At 41.4% G+C, this 21,650-nt stretch overlaps 1 protein-coding gene across 1 annotated transcript; it reads left to right on the plus strand.

The window, feature by feature from the left end:
* Nucleotides 1–1,431: 1,431 nt before the first annotated feature.
* On the plus strand, nucleotides 1,432–21,641 carry serinc5 (serine incorporator 5). The gene is made up of 12 exons (XM_084360429.1): nucleotides 1,432–1,700; nucleotides 10,448–10,615; nucleotides 14,073–14,251; nucleotides 14,713–14,795; nucleotides 15,112–15,205; nucleotides 15,818–16,029; nucleotides 16,184–16,276; nucleotides 17,047–17,173; nucleotides 17,741–17,810; nucleotides 17,991–18,027; nucleotides 18,529–18,673; nucleotides 19,794–21,641. The coding sequence occupies exons 1-12, from the start codon at nucleotides 1,674–1,676 to the stop codon at nucleotides 19,936–19,938; spliced, it is 1,380 nt and encodes a 459-aa protein (XP_084216555.1). The 5' UTR covers nucleotides 1,432–1,673; the 3' UTR covers nucleotides 19,939–21,641.
* Nucleotides 21,642–21,650: the final 9 nt, after the last annotated feature.

The raw sequence follows: 21,650 nt of genomic DNA on the forward strand, positions 1-21,650 counted from the left end.
TGGTCCCCTAAGTTCAGAAAAAGAACGTCCTGTGTGATTCATGCCTATTTATAAATGTCCACAATACAGCTCTGAGAGGGGGCACAATGACATTGTGTGGCACTGGTGGGTGACTACAGTGTGTGTGTGTGTATTTGTTGTGTGACTGGGTCAGATGACAGTTTGGCAAATAGCAGCAGCACAGTCATAGAGAGCTACAGTAGCAGCCTTATCAGCTCAGGCTCATAGAAAGGCCATTTCATTGGCCAGGATTCCCACTGTTGGAACAAACACTGTTGCCCACATGCTGTGACTGAATATGAGCACAGGGTTTGTGGGAAAAAGTGATACTTGCTCATGTGGGTTGAATTGAAGCTTGATGATTAAGACGAATAAATTATAAAGTGTAGAGCCTTACATAAATCCGAATTCAACCATAAGTCAAAGATCTCTGTGTGCACAGTTACTGCACATTCAGGTAAACTGCCATTAGTCAAAGAAACTGGCAATTTTGATCTCTGAAAATACTTTTCTTTAACTGACATTGGTGAAATTGAAGATGAAGGCCATTCCTTGTGTGATACTTATTATATTATGATTTAAGGACAACACTTTTTGTAAAATGTTTCTGAAGGACAGATTTCATCTGTTGAGACTGGAACAGCGGACCAAGATCTTTGTTTGCAATGTGATGAAAGACGTTTCACCACTGCAACAATATGTTTTTGGTTGTCTTCTGAGTCTATGTGGGCTTTGAAAATAACATGAGATAACGAGAAACAGAGCACTGCTCATCAAGGTAAGAATAAAACACAAGAACATTTGGTTGTTTAGGTCTCACCAATATATTGCCAAAACCTTGTATGCTAGGGAATATAGGCTGCTACATTACCAATTATCTTTAATGACATTGCCTCATATAAATGGACTGTATATTAGCTGGAATTAAAGGGGGTTGTATATTATAATAATTTGCCCATTATCAATAGGCATTCATTATGTAGCATTATTATATTTGGACCAAGATCAATAGATATGTACTCATTTTCCTTTCTTTCGTTCTTTCTTTCTTTCTTTCTTTCTTTTCTCATCAAGCCTTAAGCCTTTTTGATGGATATTAAATGTTTTCAATATGTGTTGATATGGTGTTTTCTTACCTTTCCCTGCTGTGTCAAATGGAACTGAGACTACAATGGAAATACAATAAAGATATTTCAAATCACAAAAATGCCTTTAATATAATACTGTAACAAGGTTCTCAGCAGGGATTTTATTGCATATTTATCTGGTGTATCTTGCTTCACACGTAACTCAAGCCAACAGTAATATTTAGACCAATAACATGTTAATATGTGCCACCTCTGTCTCTGTGAGAGGCTTAGACATGTAATGAAAGGTAGCAGAGAGTTTTAAACAAGCCTGTCAGCCTATTTAATCGTGTGGTTTGTGGCGGAGGCAGCACGGCTTTGTGTTGCTGGCGATGATGTGCAGTGGGAGGAGGGACAGGGAGGAATCGAGGAAGGGGAGGAGGAGAGACAGCGGCGGCGGCGGACGAGCGGAGCAGAGAGGAGGACAGGCGCGTTGTTCCCCGTGTGGCGCTGCTGATTTCATGTGGACGAGGAGGAAAGCAACGGAGAAAGCAGCCAGCTCGTCTTCACTCTGAAACGGATTTTTATTTATTGTCTCCCCGCAAAATGTGCACTCCGTGTTGCATCTCGCAGGTGAGGAACAATACTTTGTGCTCTGTGTTGACGGCTGTGGACGGGGCTTCACGCTCGGTCGACTGTTGTTGCCTCTTGTTTGCTGCTTTTATCGAGATCTGTCTGAGTCTGTCTGTCTCTGATGTCGTGCTGATTCGTGACACACCTTATTTCATCAACAGTATGAACGTGTTATAAATCCCTCACTACACTGATTCAATGAGTTTACAGTAGGAGCGTTAAAAGCCGTTGGAAGACAAAGAGAGGAAGCAACTAGCCATAACGTCAGCCAGCAGCGCGAGCAGCACAGTAGCCTACCTGCTATCACGAGTACCGTCATCTTTGAACGTGTGTACAGATGTGTCGGCGAAACCAGTCAAACACTGTGGGTTGACACTGCTCAGAAGTGCCGTGTCTGCAAAAACTAGGTGAAGTGGCGATAAACGCCTCTTTGTGGTGGCTTTAACTTACATTAATGCACATTTTATCTAAACACGCAGGAGCATCTTGCCCCCGAAGCTCCAAAACTTTAGGCCAGTCCTGTTTCTCATTCACATACTGTGTACAGTTGTAGACATGTTGTGGTTTCGTTTTCTGTGTTTCTGAATTGTAAAACGAAAATAAGCATTGTTTTTAAGTTGCAGACGTACCTGTAAACGGCAGACTGCTCGAGGCTCATCTAGCTACTTTCAGTAGTGTACCCCCCGTAGAAAGAATATAGTTTGGCCTACTTTTATGTTTGTTTCTGAAATTATTGTTTTTATGTGTGATAAATCATATTAGGCCTGTATACGATGGCCATAGATTGTGTTGATTGAAAATTGACTTATTGTATAAGTCAAAGCAATTGTTTGAACAAAAATGCCCCAAATTCACTATTTTCCAGCTTCTCGATTGCAAATATTTGCTGGTTTTCTTTGTCCTCCATGTTAGTAAACTGAATTTCGTTGGCATTTGTACTCAAAACAAGCAGTTTGAGAAATTGTGATTCCATTTTCTGACATCTTTTACAGGATTAATCTAATATAAGAAAATACAAATATTTTTTATAGTCATAAATGTAAATAATTGGTGGTTGAATTGTTTGTTTATCTGAATTAAATGAAGGCTATGAGTAATTTAAAGTTGCAGAAGTATTTTTAAAAGGCAGCTAGCGGTTCATATGTAAAGTTAGAGAGGGGTTTTTCAGTGCTTCTTTCAACTAACAGATTGTTTCTGACCACAGGGTCACCACTGCTGAGCTGGGCTGGTCAGGAATTTAATTACACAGACACATCCCTCATCTGAGCAGAGCTCCGTTCTATTTCTTGCTCTTTTCAAAGACGAGAATGGAAACGGGGAAGGATTAAGAGAAAATGAAGGGCTAACAATAAGATCAGTTTTGTGTTGCTGTGTTGGTGGTGTCAATCCCTGTCACAGCCAGCCCATTCAGTTTTGTCGCCATCTCTACTTATGTGTATACTTGTAATTAACATTTTTTGCATGTGCATATATGTGGGCCTCTTGACGTTTAGAGTGGCCCAAATTGATGTGTGGTCTGCTAATTTCCTCTTTGGCTCAGAGGTGGAAATTAACTGAGGGTGGGCGTTGTTTGGGTTAGATTTGGAGAGAGCCGTGGGCATGGTGTGGGAGCAGCTCATGAGTAATTTCTCAGTGGGATCAGGATGTATGCCATGTTGTGATGGGATAGGGGGTAACTCAACGTTGAGTTTTGTCCAAAGCGCTGCAAGCATTGGCTGTGAGTGTGATACAGGACTGAAACCATGTGGGTGTTTATAAGCAGCACGGCTATGAAACAGGAATCTTTGGCAGGGTCCATGAGTCGGGAGGACCTAGAGGATAATGGAGACTTTTGTTTACTAAGCTTCCTTCCTGATAAAGTATCCTTGAGCAAGACGTCAAGCACTGAACTTACAGCCTGTCACCTTTTAAGCCAGTATGTCAAACATTTGCTGGTTCCAGCTTCTTAAATGCTTTTCGTTATTATATACAATTGCAAATAAAGAGTCATTGAGTTTGGACTGACAAAAGAAGCAATTTGAAGATGTCACTTTGGTCTGGGAGAAATTGTGATGAACATTTCTCACATTTTTGCTTTCTTTTTTTAATTTTACAGGCTAAATGATTAATTGATTAAATAATAATAATACAAATTAATTGTGAAAAGAATCATTTTAATATTCACTCCATAATCGACAAGATCCTTTGTAATGTTGCATATCTCGTAAAAAATTTCTGCATTCCAAAGACAGCTGTCAGCTGAGTGGAATGTAATTTCTCATATAAACAATTATTGTGAAATCCTGAACTGTCCATAAATATTCACCTGCAGCCCAGCAACACTCTGACAAACACAGCTGTCAGCATCAGGTGGTGGTTTGACTGCTTTTTGCAGAGGTCACTGCGCAGAGGCTGTTATGTTTCATCGGTGTACGTGATCCTAAAACCAGGTGTTGATGAGCTGTAAAGTGACTTGACTCGTAAATATGGTCACCAAACATCTGTAGCTGTTCCCCCTGACATAAACCTCTTGGTCAGTTGTACGATTAGAATTACAGGCCACCTGTGTCCATGTGAGACATGTCTGCCATTTCCAGCTTCCCTTCAGGAATTTTGCTGTGGTCAGCAGCAGCAGGGGTTTGTTTTCCTACGGGGACATCATTGGCAGTCTCATCTCTTTTGTCTGCCTCCGATAACGTCTTTCTCAACCTCCCTCTTCTCTCATCTTCCCATGTCTTGTCTCTCTTCAATTGATTTATTTTTGTGGAAAGTTGAAGGTGCTGATGTAACCGAGTGAAATTCCAGCTTCCTCTTTGCATGTTGCCGTCAGTTGACTTACAGTAAGGCTGTGGCAGAGAGCAACACGATATTGTGTGCAATTCTGTGTACCTCAAGTCTCACAAACAGCACACTCTGGGAAGTGAAACAGGCCTCTTGGTAGACACAGCATGACGTTGGTCTAGCCTGTTGATACTGCCTTGCGTTTTCACTCTCTTCCTGTCCTTTTTAGTCTGTTTCCCTTGGTTATTTTTGTGACGGCCTCCTTTGTCTGCACAGGGATTGTTTCATTTCAGCCCTGTTTTTCAGCTCTTCACTGTACCTTAGTACTTCTTTGTTTTTCTTTCCTTTTCTGTCCATTGGTCTTAAGTTTCTCTGTGTTGGTTGTAGCTAGGGGCTGTATTTGCCAAGAGAGAAGCAAAGACCTCCCTTTGTGTATAGGAAACAGTGCAGTGATACATTTTTGCTGTGTGTATACAGCTGCCTAGCTATACAGACAATAGTGGAGCTGTCAATCACAATATAAGGAGAAATGGAGTAAGTCTGGAGCTTGGGCTGACCTAACTTGTGTGTTAGGAGGATTCTGCCTCGCGTTGTTTGTTCGCCTTTCCCTCTTATTTTCCTTTTGTTTTTCCCTCTGCTGGTTTCTCCCGACTTCAACACCAAGCATTGCTGTAATTTGAGATAAGTGGGTGGGTGTCTATAGTTTCGTCTGAACCGTTGGTGCGTCATCGTGGTCAGCTTTATCCAGCGGTCACAATCATAAGCTCTAACTAACAGGGAGTTACTGTAGCTGAAAAGCAGCCAGCTACAGCACAGAGTACAGTTAGAATGCAGATTATACTAAAGTAAAGGACAGGCAACAAAGATGCATTTGATGTCATGAATGATTGAATAAACAACCACACGGATGGTTTGCATCAACAGAGGTTTATTCTCCCACAGGTGCAGTCATTGAAACTGTTCAACCACATTCTTCTAGTCAAGTTGTTTTGACTCAGTTGTGAGTCATGTCTGTCTGTGCTGCTATATTTTTTCCACTGGAAACTGTTTTTTTCACTACTCATAAACATGACAGTCAATATCTCAAATCAGCTGATAAGGGTTGTTTCTCTTTTTTCAAACCTTGGTAGAAGAAATCTGTCAGCCTCAGGAGGAACAGATCACTTCTGTAGCCAGGATGAATTGGCTGTAAGAGAAGAATGAGCAGAAATATAATTTATGAGCAATGTGTTTTTGACAGACAACAACCGTGTTTCTTCTGTGTATCAAAATAAGGTATAGGACATACAAAGCAGAGCTTTTTGTGAAAGTGAAAAGTGAAACTGTTGAGGTGAACCATAGGAAGGATTTGTTTGCTTTGTTTTCCATTGTACGTGCAATACAACTTTAATTTAATATCTCCTTTATGCATATGGCAAGGCAAGTTTTTTTATACACACAAGTGCTTTACAGGGGGATAAAAATCAGACCATCAGAAAAGAAGTTATGTATCTTTATTTATTGCAAAGCCAAGGTAAAATGTAATGTTCTAAGCCCTCATTTACATGACCTGAGAGCTTTAACAGGATGGCTCTTGTTGACAGCATCAGGTTTTCTGATTACCACAATTGTTTTAGGTTTTTCTTTGGGTGTTCCTCAGATTTGTCAAATGTCCTCACTTCCTAACTTGTGGAAGCTCAGCTGGTTGACTTGTCAGAGGAGAGTGAATCCATCTACCCCCTCTTAATTCCCCTCTGCTGTGCTTACTGTGATATAGTGAGTGACCTATTTTTGCGATTGGTGTGTTTGCATTGTGTCAGCAGTTGTGTCTGTGTGACTATGCGCATCAGAGTTTACCCCGTGTGTGTTTGATTAAGGGCTACCCTTGCCATTTCCTGTTTTTAAATACTGCAGTTCTTTTTGTCACTTCAGGGTTGAGGGAGGCGGTAGAGACTGAAGGAGGGGGAAAAACATGGTGATTATAAAATGCTAAAATCAATGCTCTGTTACAGGCAACAAATGTGGTCTGAAGAATGTCTGAATTTAGGATTCAACAGCATTTTTTGATTAAGCATCCAGCTGTAGGTTAGAGTGCTTGATTGCTAGGTCATACAAACTGATTACGTCCCTGCAATCATTTGCTTCGTTTTGAATGGTATTTGGGTTCATTTCCTGAGGGTATTCTCACTGCTGTGTCCTGTCCATCCCCTCTTAAGTAAAGCTGATTCCTGTGTGCTTTGAGTAATATCGTCTTTCTCCTGACCCCTAGAACAGCTGGATGGTAGCCAGGCATTGGGGAGGGACTGATTTAGGGTAAAGGGCAGCTGAAGACAACAAAGAGAAGGTAAAGAGAAGAAAATAAGAGGACAAAATACAAGAGATGATAAGACAATAAGCCTCCAAGTAGCAGGGTGGGGGAGGATGGAGGAAATGAGATGAAGGCACTGAAACAGAGATTTGGCCTAAAGACACAAGCCTTTGTCTCTCAAGAGTCCCATAGTCACAGTGTAGTGAGGCTTCAGTGGAGGGTAGTGAATTTCTTGGCTTATTGTAAGTCTGTTAAAGCTACACCAGGGCCTAGAAAGTGGCCAAAGTGCCATGTTTGCTGTTCCGTGGGATGATGATCTTTTGGATGGATGGCTAGAGCAATATGACAAGCTTGTGGGGGGTTGCTGTTGATACTGAAGTAGGGGTGTATGTACACTGCAGACACGCCGGCCACCTGTCGACATGCTGGTGGAGCAGGCGGGCAGTATAGGAAGGGGGTGTATGGCCCATGAAGTGGGTAGGGTCAGCGTTCGTTACCATGGATCCTCTTTTTGTGTCTGTTTGTGTGGTGGAATTCCCCGAAACATTCTTCCCCTCTCATGTCTCCCCCTCCCTCGATCAGTTCTGCTGGAGTTTGCTGTCGGCCTCCCTCTCTGTGTGAAGTCCGCTGTTGAAACACCCCCAACTAATGAAATCTAAATACCCTAATGACTTAAATCGTCCTGTTTTTTTCCACTTACTTTCAGTCTATTGTGGTTAATTAAGCGCCCATTGAGGAAGACATGTGTGTGCAGCAGAGACAAAGGAAACAGCTTATCCTGTTAAGCCGTGTGTAGTCAAATGGAGACCAGGCCAGGGGCCACATGCATAAAACTTGGTTTAGATTCAAGGCTGGAAGTCTGTGTATGCATAAAAGCAGAAATATGCACATGCTGCCTTGGAGGCAAAATTTTGAACCTCTTCATGTGCACAACCTCTACGACCTCTTCTGTTGTATCTCAAACATTGGTAAATGGTGGCCGCGTGACACATGTACAAGCTTAATGCCGACTTTCACAATTATCAATGAAAAGATATTATCACAAACCTTTTGAATCCTGATTAGATAAAAACTGGTTGCATTCTTTGTTTGATCTGGCATCAAAGCATCAAAAAAGTCTTTGTGTTTGTTGCCCACAGCCATTAAGCAGATAGCACAAGGAGGTCAAATTAATGCTTTGACCTACTTTTCTGCTGTTCTTATTTCTGCATTATAATATGGGTACAAAATGACAAGGGAATCTTGTTTGTTGACCTATTTACTTATGCTTCAATAAATTAATTGTGTATGCATGGTTTTTGTGCATATGTATCATTTATATCTGGCACATGGTTGTGATAAATCCACTGCCTCAGGGACACTAAAGTAAGTCAGACACGTTCTATCACAATGGCTTGAAGCCAGCCTTACAGGATGGATTCCTTACTTACAATGCCATCAGGTTGTCACACCCATTTAAAAGGTGCAGTGTTTTGTTCTTGATTTCACAAAAGTTTAATAATGATGATTACTGATTGATGATCTACCTTCTGTAACAAGAGCAACAGAAAGCCATGTTATTCTCAGCTCATGAAGGAAAACTGGTTAAAATCATTCTGTATGGTTGGATTCAAATGGGAATCTGTTTTAAAGAAGTATCAAACTGACAACATACAGCTCGCATCAAAACGGCAACGCTATAAATAACCATTCTTCGCCCCAATGCAAAAAACAATTAAGTGGGCCATCCTGAAGAGACTAGCAGGGAAACCTCTGGACAGAGCGCAGGGAGGCCGAGCCAAGTGGGCAGAGAAGTAGCCTGATCCCGACCATGTGCCTGTGTGGATCCACGAGTCTGCAGCATACCACACATTACTGACATCTGGAGCGGAACGCGACACATCAGACAATGTTGCACACTGGCTTTACTAGAGCTGTGCACCACTGGTCAGATTACTGCCCCGGTACAGAACACACAGACAAGGGCCAAGATTATTGATATGAAAAAATGGCAGATTTAACTAATTTTGCTAGGATGCATTAACCGATCTAGAGAGAGAAAAATAATTTTATACTGACTTCCAGTCCGTCCGGTCTGACTTCTGGTTTGTTGTATTCAGAAAAGTCAAAAAATTAAAATATGAAGTCAAATTTAGTGTGCGCTACAAGGTGCATATGGGAAATGTATCTGCAACTTTCTTACAATGTTTCTGTCCACTGACCCCTTCAGGTAACGGGGCAGCAGTTGTTCTGCCCATAATGTCTTACCTCTCACCGAATGTTATAATGATAGAAATGAAAGACACGGTTCCCCTTGTTCCTAAAAAAGACTATGCCACGATCAGCCCTCCAGCTGTGTACCACACCTCAACTGTGACCACATCAGATGAAGTTCACCTCTCACCACAGCAGTGTGTGTTCTGCACGCTGAAGAGTAGGAAGCTTACACAAGCAGGGTGGGGTGGCTACAGAAAGACATTATACTGTATAATTGTACTCTTTCCTAAATAGAACACAGGCCTGTCTTTATGAGACTGTCCTCCTGTATGAGGGCCTGTCAGAAGAAACAGAGTAGGCCTCTGTGAGTGTGTGTGTCTGTGTGTGTCTTTTCGGACAAGACTTCACTGTCTAAATTGGCCAAGAGTTGCCGCTGTGAAGGAGGGAGAGGGATTTTTTCCCATGTGATAGAAACCATCAATGAGCAGAGAGACAGTCGGGTGTTGTGTCTTCTTTTGCAAGTTTTCCCATGGCCAGTAAGTGGCCATAATTTTGTCTTTGAGTCGAGACCTGCAGTAAATAGTATCTGTTGGAGGACTGTGAAAGCTGAAGCTCTGGAAAGATGAAATGTTCCATAAGGCACCAGACACTGCCACACACAACATTTAGCTACAATGGCTGCATACTCTGAAGTGTCTTTAACAATCCCAAAAAACTTAGATGCTGTACTCCAAGTGCATAAACACGCACCTTTTAATATAATGTGTTTGCAATTATAGGGTTATATATGTTGTGTTTTGTACTAGTAGATGACACATTTTAAACACCAGAGTAACAGTCCCTATCTCGAACGTCGAACATGGTTTTGTCTACTTAGGTTTAACCAACTGTAGTATTTTTACTTCTGCTATTTCTGTCCATATTCAGTCCGTCCATAAATAGTAATCCCCCCCCAATGTTGCTCTTTTGAGGTTCCTCCCTGCTAGTCCTGTTTTTTTTTTTCATGGAGTTCGCCTTAACTGAATTAAAGGTCTAAGGTTGAGAGGGTATGTTTTTCGGATTATGATTTGGAGCTGTATAAACAGTGTCGTTCACTGTTTATACAGCTCCAAATGTAACTTGACTTGACTCCTGGAGGGCTACTCAACATTACGCAATCATGTGTATAACCCTTATTATTTCATTATCTTGGGTCCAAGTGTCTAGTCTTGAATTTTCTCATAAAGGACCTTTTTCTGTCTCTGTATTCCTGTTTTTACCTTCTGTCCACTGCTCTCTTTCTATACAGTTGCACTATTGCATAATGTTGTTTTTCCCGGCATTTTTGCTGACATTTTTAGACAGTTGCAAAGTGCACACTCAAACCCTGGCCTTCCCTTATCCAAGTGCCTCGTAAATACATTATGTCTGTATCAAATGGTTTATAATGGCGTGGAAAATCCTGAGTGTAATGCTAATGTTTTCCCCATCCCTCCCTCTTTTCTCCATTGTTCTCTGTGTGCAGCTGGCCTGCTGCTGCGGCTCAGCGGCGTGCTCGTGCTGCTGTAACTGCTGCCCCAAGATCAAACAGTCCACAGGGACCCGAGTCATGTACGCTCTCTATTTCCTGCTGGCCACCATCATCTGTGTCATCATGATGTCCCCCACTGTGGAGCAGGAGCTGAAAGACCGTGTAAGTACAGAAGTCACAAACACAATATCACTCCCACAGCATATACACACATATAGTGCACACAAGCTTTTTAAACTGTATAAGTTACAGGTATTTTTTAGAAGAGCTTGAATTATGTATAGTTGAAAGTTTTGATTGTAAGAAGGTAGGGATAAAAAAAAGGACATAAACGCTCTTGTCATCTGTGCTTCACAACAGCTTCATTTTAAATGGAGAGTGATTTGAAACTCTCTGTCCTAAAAGCCTCTAATAGATAAGTGCCTCTGTAGTACAGTGATGATTGACTGATTATAAGTTATGATGAGATCACTTCAGATCATCTGAGAGTAATGGTCATGATTTCCCTTGTGTGCCGTTCTTTAGGTAGCAGCATGGCTGCAGACATCTCTAAGCTTTACGGGCTGACACACTACACACTTATCAGGCTGATTATAGTTATGATTTGGTGACAACAGGAAAATAAAAGTCAGTTTGTTGTCAAGATCATTATGCCAAGCCTTAAAGACGTAACTCTGTTGTTTGGCGAATGGCCTAGTTTACTGAGCAGATGACTGGGGGTCTGAACAGAGTCTCTAGTAACCAAGCCAACAGTAGCCTCAGTACTGTGACCTTTTACGCTGTTTGTTCTTCCACTAACGTCTATACTCCCTCCTCAGGCTTGAATCTGCAGAATTTGCAGAGTAAATAAAATGAGATCTGAGGCTTGTTAGGCTTCTGTGATAGAAACACATACTGACAAGGAAAGAGAAAGGGAGTGCTTGTAGGTTACTCACTCTTCACACATATTTTCAAAGTGGGTTGTCGGGTGAGCCAACCTTTGTGTGTAGCTCTCTGCTGTAAACAGTAGAATTTCACAGACTGTACCAGTGTTGCCATGTCAATGCTTACAGACACAATTAAAGATTCATAACTTTGCTACAGGCAAAGCAGACCTCCTTCTATTTTACCTGGAGATCTCATGTGAATCTCTCACAGTATTGAGGCCATAGTAGAGGAGGCAGTAGTTCAGGCTGGTAGCTTTTTGTTTTTAACCGCCCACCTAGCCTCTGATGTTGGGAGCTGATACACAGGAGGCCTGCTGCTCTTTCTTCTGATCTTTACAGCTTTCATGTGTTTTTTCCCCCATGTTAGCTGTTTGAATCGTCATAATGCAAGATTATTATCAGACTGTGTTTTTTTTCTTGGGACTTTCAACTCGGCTGGAATGCTTCTGTTATGTACCGTTATCTGCTAGTTATCCTCATCATCTGGGTGAGACAGACTGTAGTCACAGTCCAGCACAAGGTTTCACAGAGGCGATGTCCTGATACATTCACTTCTCATCCTTTTTGTCTGCCTTAGTATTAGTGGCTGAATTTCTGAGCTTTAAAAGTATTGTTCCTGTTTAAAGGTACTGTATGCACAGTATGCATCAGTGGACAGTGTAAACAGGGAACGATGATGTATCTGTATCTGGGAAGTGTTGCGCCCGAGTTTACCGCAGCAGGACACCGTGCAGAGAGAGAGTTTGACAATGAACACACTGAAACCAAGTATGAGTGTTATCGCCTGTTTGCAAAGAGGGAGATCCTGCACAACGCGAGTCCACACTCGCTCCTGTCACAGAAAATCTGACCTTCCGTGTTTCCAGGCATTTTTATTACCTTTGGACAATGGGCGTTCATATTTTGGCACAACATTAATGACTACTCCTTGTATGGCAAGATCTTAACAGCAGACTATGTCGTCACCTCCTCCTGTGAAGTCACTTCCTAACTATTAATTATACAATTCTTGTACATCTACTTTGGGGTCACATTAGAGAAGTGAATAATCTTATTTGTACATTTAACTCACACGTACACAGGAAGGAGTGTTTGCAGAACAACACATATAAGGATGCATACATCTGTTTAGCTTATTTCCTGCATGCCCTGATCAGAGAAACTTCTGCTAATAACACACCAACATTCTGTTAACGGTCAAATCACACCTCCCCTCACCCCATGTCTGGCTCGAGATTAAAACAGTAGCTGTCTGTCACCTCTTTCCTGCTTAGCATAATATAGGAGAGTGTGTGTGTGGCCTTGACTTGAGCACTTCCTGTTCTTGCACACTGAATTATGAGCTGCATGTTTAGCTGAGATGAAGCACAATTCTGGCTGCAGCATATTTGTATCATTAGCAATAGTATATTTCCACAGAAGACTACCCTCAGCTGACTGTGTTACTATAGCAATGACTGCCAGCTTCCTCAACTGAGAGCGCTGTTTGAAGACGGTGACATTTTTCCACCAATCTTCTTCTCCTGTTTTTTCTTCTCTCTATCGCCGCCAGTGTCTACTGTGTTAAAGGGACCCCCTGATGTGTATCTCTTGTGAGAGCAGAACCCTGTAAAAGGCCCATCCAGGCACAAAATGGCCTCTGATAGCCCCACGCAAAGCCCGCTGAGTTACACACACATATTTACACATATACACGAACACTGTCAGTTACACACTGAGCACAGTGGGTAGTCCCAGCTAAGAGAGCAGCCTTTGTGCGTATGAGAGTACTGGTCTTTTCTAAAGGGATTTACAGCTGTCTGAAACAGCCGGCCCCTTTCCCTCTTAATCACTACACCATGGACATGCTAATATGGTCCTCGACATGAGACAAAAGCTCCAAAATGGGCTTTTTAATCTATGTTGTGATCTGGCTCTGGACTGTGCTGCACACTGAGGTGATGACAACTCAATCCGCTGGCATTTCACCCATGTGTAAAACATCAGAACCAAAATACTTGTAAATCCAAGTCAAACCATTTATTATCTGAAAGTAAAGATCTGCAGTCCTCTCAAAGAAAAGACTTATGTTTGGAAAGCAGCTGTTGTATTTGACTTTGATTCACATCTCTGCAGTCAGGAGCAGAGAAGGGAACAGATATGAGCGTCCATTCTGTGGTTATCATTTCAAAGATCGTCTTTGCTGAGCCACTTGACACCGAGCGACTGAATCACTTCCAATTTCCTGCTGAAGGCCACAGCGAAGTCCTTATCCATTCTACTGGCCCTGGCCCTGCTCTCCTGACTTTTTATGCAGCTAACTGTAGGTCGAAATACATTTTGATTCTCTGAATCTTTGTTTCGCTCGCGCTCTCTCTGCTTTTCACTCTTCCCAGTCCCTTCGACTTGCTGACAAAGGGCAGTTAATTTATTCATCTGTGTCTTTTGTTTGGGTACACTGACAGTTAGTTGTAAGGCCCCTCTAACAGCCTGTAGAGAACAAGGGATGAAAGAGGGCTTCATGGAGAGAATGAGGGGTCGTTGTTGCTGCCTGTTCCCGCTTTCTGCTCCTTTAGGGGCGTGACGCTCAGAATGGATGCCATAGGGTCTTTTTCTCTGAGGCCGCTAGACAAACATGAGCAGAGGATGTTTTTTTTTGCCGACACTATAATGATCTAATCGAGGTGTTTTGGGTTTGTGCTTTTGTCAATCAGATCCCCTTCTACAGCGAGTTGTGTGAGAAGATGAATGCAGGGGAGAACTGCAAAACTCTGGTCGGCTACTCTGCTGTCTACAAGGTGTGCTTCGGCATGTCCTGCTTCTTCTTATTCTTCTGTATCTTCACCATACGAGTCAACAACAGCACAGGCTGGAGGGCGTCTGTACATAACGGGTAAGAAGGCTGTGTTCCTCTTTCTGTACACCTTTTGCCCCGGCAGTATTTTAAACATTTTACATTCATCTATAATATCTAGTGGGAACCCTAAATTAACAACCTGTGGACACGAAGGCAAAAGCCAAACAGAATTCAAACACTTGACTGGGGTTAGGCAAATTACAGGCAAACAGGTTTCCATAAACGCTGGCACTAGATAGATCCCTTTAGATTCATCATGACATACATATAAGCACCTGTTATCTTTAATGCCGGATCTTCTCCCACAGGATAATTTTTTTAAACTCGTCATACTATATATTCTGTATTGTTGCACTTCTCTTCCCAACACTATGACATGCATCACACTGAGAATGTTATGTCAGAAGTAATTGTTTTGTATGTTATTACTTCACTTTTGCTGCATTTTATCTTTTTTCATTTACAAACTTTAACATTTGTTCTGCTTTGACTGTCAGGTTCTGGTTGCTGAAGTTTATTGCACTGGCAGCGTGCTGCGCTGGAGGCTTCTTCCTCCCAGGGGAAAAAACCTTTCTGGAAGGTAGAGAGAGGAATCTTAACAGTGCAACTACAGCGATTATATATTTTTAGAGCTGGCATTTGTCATATATTTTGTCATTGAATTATTTATTATAACAATTTAAATGGAGGCAAAACGTTACAAGAAGTAACAAGTATTGTATTTTTTCTTTATTGGCTGCATCATTTTTTTAAGCTCACCCAAAGAAAGGGCAGTCTCCACACACATTAACAAAATTAGCATCTTTACTGAATAGAATCTCACAGCTTAAGGTGCAACATTGTGAAGGTGTCTGCCACATTTCTACAACACTTTCTCTCTCTGTCCAATTCCACAGTGTGGCGCTACGTAGGAGCCGCCTGCGGGTTCTTTTTCCTGCTGATCCAACTCATGCTTTTGGTGGAGTTTGCACACAGATGGAACACAAACTGGTGAGAGCAACACGTCTTTTCTCTGCTCCTGTCTCTGCTTTGACCTACTAACTCAGAGTCCTGCTCAATTTTGTAAGCATAGACGCCCAGTAAGCAGAAACAGTGCAGAGCTTTTTATTTGTTCTTTAGTGACTCAGAGGGTGGGGCATATTCTTCTGTGGGGTTATTTGGATGAAAAAAGAGGGAGTCGTGTAGCTTCGTGTTGTTGTCGGTGGAGCGGAGGCTTGGCAGCAGGCCCACCCCGGGCAGATTCACAGGATGCATATGGTTTTAGAGTGTGTGCACCGTTTCCCCTTCCCTTCCCACACAGACACACACAGACCACAGAAGATTGTTAAAAAACCTTTAATGGTTTTGTAACCAATATGGTGAAACCATGCATTTCGAGAGTTAAGTAAAACTGATGTGAAAGCACTTAAGCAGCCATGGATCTCCTTGTCTTGTGCAGGAAAAACTCACCTAACATATCTTTCTCTTTGTTTGAAATTTTCTTTAGGCCGTTAGTTTTCTTTTCCCCCTGATCACTTGATCTTTTTTATTCATTTAACTTGTGTTACCCTTGTTCATGTTATGTTTTCCCTCCCTTTCTCCCTCTTCTCTTTCTGTCTGCAGGAGTTCTGGAGCTAAGTATAACCGTCTTTGGTACGCAGCTTTGGCCTTGGTGACTCTGATGCTGTTCAGTGCTGCCGTCGGAGCCGTAGTCTTTATGGGTGTGTTCTACACCGACCCAGAGGCCTGTTTACTTAACAAGATCTTCCTTGGCATCAACGGCAGCCTGTGCCTCATTGTCTCCCTGTTGGCCATCTCCCCATGCATACAGAAATGTAAGTACCGGTACTCATAAGCACATCATCTCATTTTACTGTCTAAAAGCAAATGAAAATTAGCACAAAGAGAAATTCACAAACAGCAGCACTTGAGACACATCAAATATTGTATAGTGACAATAAATAAAACTGTTACCTGTAATACTTGCAGTGCAGCCCACATCAGGCTTGCTGCAGCCAGGAGTCATCAGTGTGTACGTCATGTACCTCACCTTCTCAGCCTTCACCAGCAAACCAAAAGAAAGTGAGTATGAAGACACACAAAAACATCACATCATATCATATCAAGACATAGTGAGTTTTAATAATAAATATTAGTTGGAACTAAAATAAACCTATAATAATTGAGACACTAAAACAGCTACTTTAAGAAAAGGGGAACCCATAATGTCCAAAAGCCAACAAAAATGTAATTAATGTTTTATTCTAGTTGAGTTCAGTCATTAACAGATATATATTTGACATGGAAAAACATACTAAGGACACAGATTTGACAAGGGTTCAATGATATCATAACCGATGAGCAATCCTGCACATCCGCTCTGTGAAAAGTTGTGTTACACTCAAGAGTAAGGAACATAAACCAAACACAATCTAATGAGGCCTTTTAAAGATAAGGCACTGAGATCTCTGACCTTCAGAGAAAGTTGTGATTGTGAAAACAAATTCTGCAAAGATTGACGTACATATAAATCCCTGAAGTGCTCCTGTTTCCACATTAGATGTCTATATAATGTTCTGTACTGAGTTACTGCTGTAAAGATAATCTTACCATACATATTTAATATCAGCATGTCATACCTCCTAAGTAATACACACAATTATCCTGCATCATTTTATTGAGGCTGTTGGTGTTTTTGTACTTACTGTATATTTTCCCTTCCCCTCCTTCTCCTGCCGCTGCTTTGTGCCAAAATACACACATGCTCACTCCATCTTTCACAATCTCCTTTCTCCTTTCAATGCTTCCTCTTTTACCTCGTCCATCTCTGTCTGCACATTCATTCTGTTCAGTGGTGGAGAGAGATGGTGTGAACAAAACCGTCTGTGTATTTCCCTTAAACTCTGGGACCGAGAGCGACAAGAAAATTGTCACCGCTGTTGGAACCATTATCCTGTTTGGCTGCGTCCTTTACTCTTGGTAAGACACACACACACACACACACACACACACACACACACACACACACACACACACACACCTCTTGCTTCTCCTTTTCCGCATCTCAATGTCTACACACATACAAACTAAGTTTTCCGGTTATATATCTCTTTTTGGTGCTGTATCATTGAATTGATAGACTTCAGTTGAGAGACTACACAGGATTCAGTTCAAACCCATTAACAGCAGATGTGTTAGAGGCAATGTGGAATAAAAGTAATGTGTTTTATGGCAGGCTTTAGCAACAGAGAAAGGCTTGTTTTTATTGGCTGTGACTCTGTAGAGGCAGTGCATGATTGGCTGCGGCTAAGCTAAGGGTATGAGAGACCAGAACGATGGCTCTCTGCGTTTGTTCACATGTGTTTCCCATTAAGTGGAGGCATCATGTCTCCTGTGGTCGTTCCCTGAAGGAGAGGGAGTTAGACTCTGCAGCAATTTGAAACTGCAAATTATTGGAAAAATGTAGAATGACGGAATTAAAACCTCTCTCCCCCCATCCATCTTCATATCTTTTTCTCCATTTCTGTTTCTCCACCCTCCCTCTAGCTTGACGTCCACCACCAGGCGAAGCTCTGCAGCGCTTCGAGTGTGTAGGAACAGTGAACCAGCGACTGAGGTAACCTCAAAAAAATTAAAATCTCAGTGTGTGTTAATGAAATATACAGACAGACTATGAATAGATTAACAGCACTTGATTAGATATATTTATCGAATCATACAGATTAGGCCCAAGAGACATAATGTGTGCGTCTATTCCAGTTCGGTGGCAACATTTCTGTTTTTCTTAATCCCGCAGAGAGCTCGCTGCTGTTTCTGTTTTGGAGATGACACAGGTGAGGAAAGTCAAACCATCTCCCCTCACTATCACAGCTTTTATTTATTCCTCCCCTCTCTTCCCCCTGCCACTCCAGCCTGTTCAGTGTGTACGCACATACGTCCCCAGCCGTAGTGTTTGCACATTGCTATTCCTCAACCAGATTGAGGATGGTGCAAAAGTATTGGTCAGCAAACATAGATGATGTCACTGTTACTAGGAGGTTAGTATGACACAGTGAAGCAGCGCCAGTAGCAAAGTGGGATTGTGGGTAGGCTGACACTGCCCTCTGCTGGAAATAAAACTGTTGGCAACACAGTGGCAAACCAGAAATAACTCGCCATTAGTACACATTTTCTATTTGGGAGTTACACATGATTCTATCTCTGGAATGACATTCGACTTTCTGTCATATCTTCTCACCTCAACTGAAATCAATGTTTGAGACATTTTCTCATATTAAAATTGTTACTTCCCCACATCCACCAACACTTTGCATCATTTAATGTGTGCTTTTTAGATGACTATGATGAGGAGAAGACTGGTTCAGGCCAGAACGTGCTGTATGATGAGAGAGAGGCAACCATCTACAGCTACGCCTACTTCCATTTTGTCTTCTTCCTGGGATCCCTCTACGTCATGATGACCGTCACCAACTGGTTCCAGTAAGTGATACTTACTTTGCATATTCTCATGGTTCTGCAATGCTTAGGCATATATGTTTCTGTGTTGTACTTCTAAAACTAGGCTAAAAGTAGCACTAAGCTGGCCAAGTCTGAAGAGGGCATGTCAGTCCTGTCTTTCACGGAGCATTTCAACACTAAAACTAGCTCCCAAGACTGACAGTCACATCACATGCTTTGAAAAATCATTAAGTGCAGATTAATTAATCACCAGCTTGAAATAAATAAGGCGCATTTCATAGCCAATGCATAATCTGCACTATAATTACCCCGTCAAAGGATGAAAATGTGTTATGTCAGATGTTAAAAATATTGGTAACAGTGTCAACATGCAGATGATGTTTGATGCTAGCTACAATAAAATCAATGTATTCTGTTACCTTGTTTCATGTATAGAAAAGCTAAATTAATGGCAAAAGAAGTCTCTCTGTCCTTTTTATTAACCAACGTTTTTCCTAGCAGACATGTGACATGTCATTGCTTGACAACCACAGATCTAATAGGTATAATAATATTGATAAGGACTGCCTTCCATTTTGATAAGCAATTTTCCAAAAAAGCCTTTGTAAATTATATTAAATATTAGATACAGCTGTTCTTCTCCTGCTATGACAACTCTTAATGTCTGATGTCAAAAATGTCTTTAGTGACCATAATCTATTAAAGATACTCAAATCAAGGTTACAGGTTGTTAGTATCATCCTAGTTCAGTTAGATGAGCTATGATAAACATTTTTCTAACAATGGATCAAATGATTTGAAGCCACAGGGAGTTATTATCTGACGCTGCAATAACCCTCAGCTCTATTGAGCTCTGTAGCGTATTTTTAGATCGTTGTTTTGTGTTTGTGGCCCATGGATTAGGTTCACTCTTATCGCTCTCTAGTATTGTTTCGAGCACAGCAGGCACAGGATTTCGGAGGAATAATCCATTGCTACCTGTTTAGTGTCAAAAAGCAGGCCGAGGAATGTTAGCATTTGGCTGGTGTATAAAGTGGAGCATTTAGCTGCTAATGAGTCAGATATTTCCTTCAGGAATTGGTGAAGAATTAAACAGAGCTCTGCTTAACTCCGTTCTCTAACTGTGTGCTTCCTTTTACAGTTATGATAACCATAAGATCGAGAAATTGTTGGACGGGAGCTGGTCAGTGTTCTGGATCAAGATGGCCTCCTGCTGGGTCTGTCTCATCCTCTACATGTGGACCCTCGTCGCTCCCATGGTCTGCCCAAAGCGCTTTGAAGCCTAGGCCGCACATCACTAAGCTGGAGTCAGGCTACTCTGATTCTTGGGATGTGGCCAGGCAGAAGCTCTCACGCTGAGCCAAGGGACCACCACAAGCCCCTTTTACCTTGAAACACAACCCTACACTACCCTCAGCATTTCGAAATGGAGGATTATCTGTTGCCTTTTTGTTTGTATGCTAGTTTTTCTTTTACTTGATTTACAATGTTAAGATGTTAATACCTTGATGGTGATTTTTGTTCTTTTTATCTTTTACTACCACTTACTCCTGGAGTTTTGTATTACTTACAGGTCTGTAAAGATACATTGGACTTGAGTTACATTGTGAAACGTGAAGCATCCAGCCCCTATAGATTCCTTGATAATTTCAGATTTTAAAGTATGTTTTGTAAGCATATCGTGTGTGTCAGTTCTCGCTTTTACTCTCAGCCACGCATTTCAGTTCTGTACAGTTGGACCATAAAGTTGTAGCAAAGTTTAGGGACAAATTTATTTCAGGTTAGAGATGTTACAAGAGAAAATGTATTTATTAAGGGTGTCTTAAGTAATCACAAATCATTTTGTGTAGGAATGTCGTGTAAATTAGATTTGTCCCTGGCTCTGTTTAAAAACTCATCTCTCAGGCTCAAATGTAAGCAGTGTATGTTTATGCTTTGTTATGTTGCGCCCTTTTGTAGAAGTTTTCTATGCAACAGAGCAAGCTCTTTTCGATATTATATACACCCAGTGTTGTGACGTTTTCACTTAGATCACAGGGATAATGTTTCAGATTGTATTACATGTCAGTGCTCCCTTTGAGCCAGATCTTTTCTTAGGAAAATCCATGTCATCTGTACAGCATTTCCAGTCATCATCGTTGTTGTACAGGGCAGCGCTCTTCAAATCAACCTGCCTTACGTAACAGTGACGTTAATGGAGTGCCGCCTCTCTGGAAGAGCAGCAGTGACATAGATGAGAAACGTTTGCCAAAGGTAGATGTCAGAAAACAACAAACTACTCTATCAGATTTTTTGGTCGGTTACAGAGAAAAATATAACTGAGAACATTGTGTATTTGCATGCAAACGCTTAAATCAGCTGTTTTCTGTACAGTTATAAAGGCTTTTGCCTTGTCTTTGTTAATGTGTCAGCTCATAATGGTAGTCAGAATAAGGTAGCATGAGTGCTTAATATTAGTGAGTTATTCAACACTGGATGTTGAGTTTACTGCCGAATTACAATTCACCTAAAGACCTTCACCTGTTTGTTACCTGTATGACTTTGATTTTTGTTTTTTTGTATGGAAATACAAAATCTTGCACATTGTCAACTGCAAGGTCTTTATTTTTCTCATTCACCATCAATAAATTTTTATGTTCTTCATTTGTCTGACTGTATTCCTAACATGTTTTATCATAACTTAAATGTATGTTTTTGCTAAAGTTATGTGATCTTGGACCGATACTTTATGGACCTGCAAGTTTTGTCATGTGTCATTTGATAAACATTTCTGCATTTTAACAGTCAATATGAATTTAGAAATGAAATGGTGCTCTGCTGCTTGAATACCAAGCTACAAAAGAATCATAAATCAGATCGCAGGACCCACTGTGAAGGCTGTGTACTACCATAACCCACGGGAACATTTTGTAGTCTGAAAAACATCAATGTGGGTGCCATGCAGCTGACATTGTTCAAACTTCTTTAATAAAACATCCATTAAACATCATGTGGTGCC

The sequence above is a fragment of the Pagrus pagrus genome (genome assembly GCF_965226575.1).
Source record: "Pagrus pagrus genome assembly, chromosome: 8".
In the NCBI taxonomy this organism is placed as follows: domain Eukaryota; kingdom Metazoa; phylum Chordata; class Actinopteri; order Spariformes; family Sparidae; genus Pagrus; species Pagrus pagrus.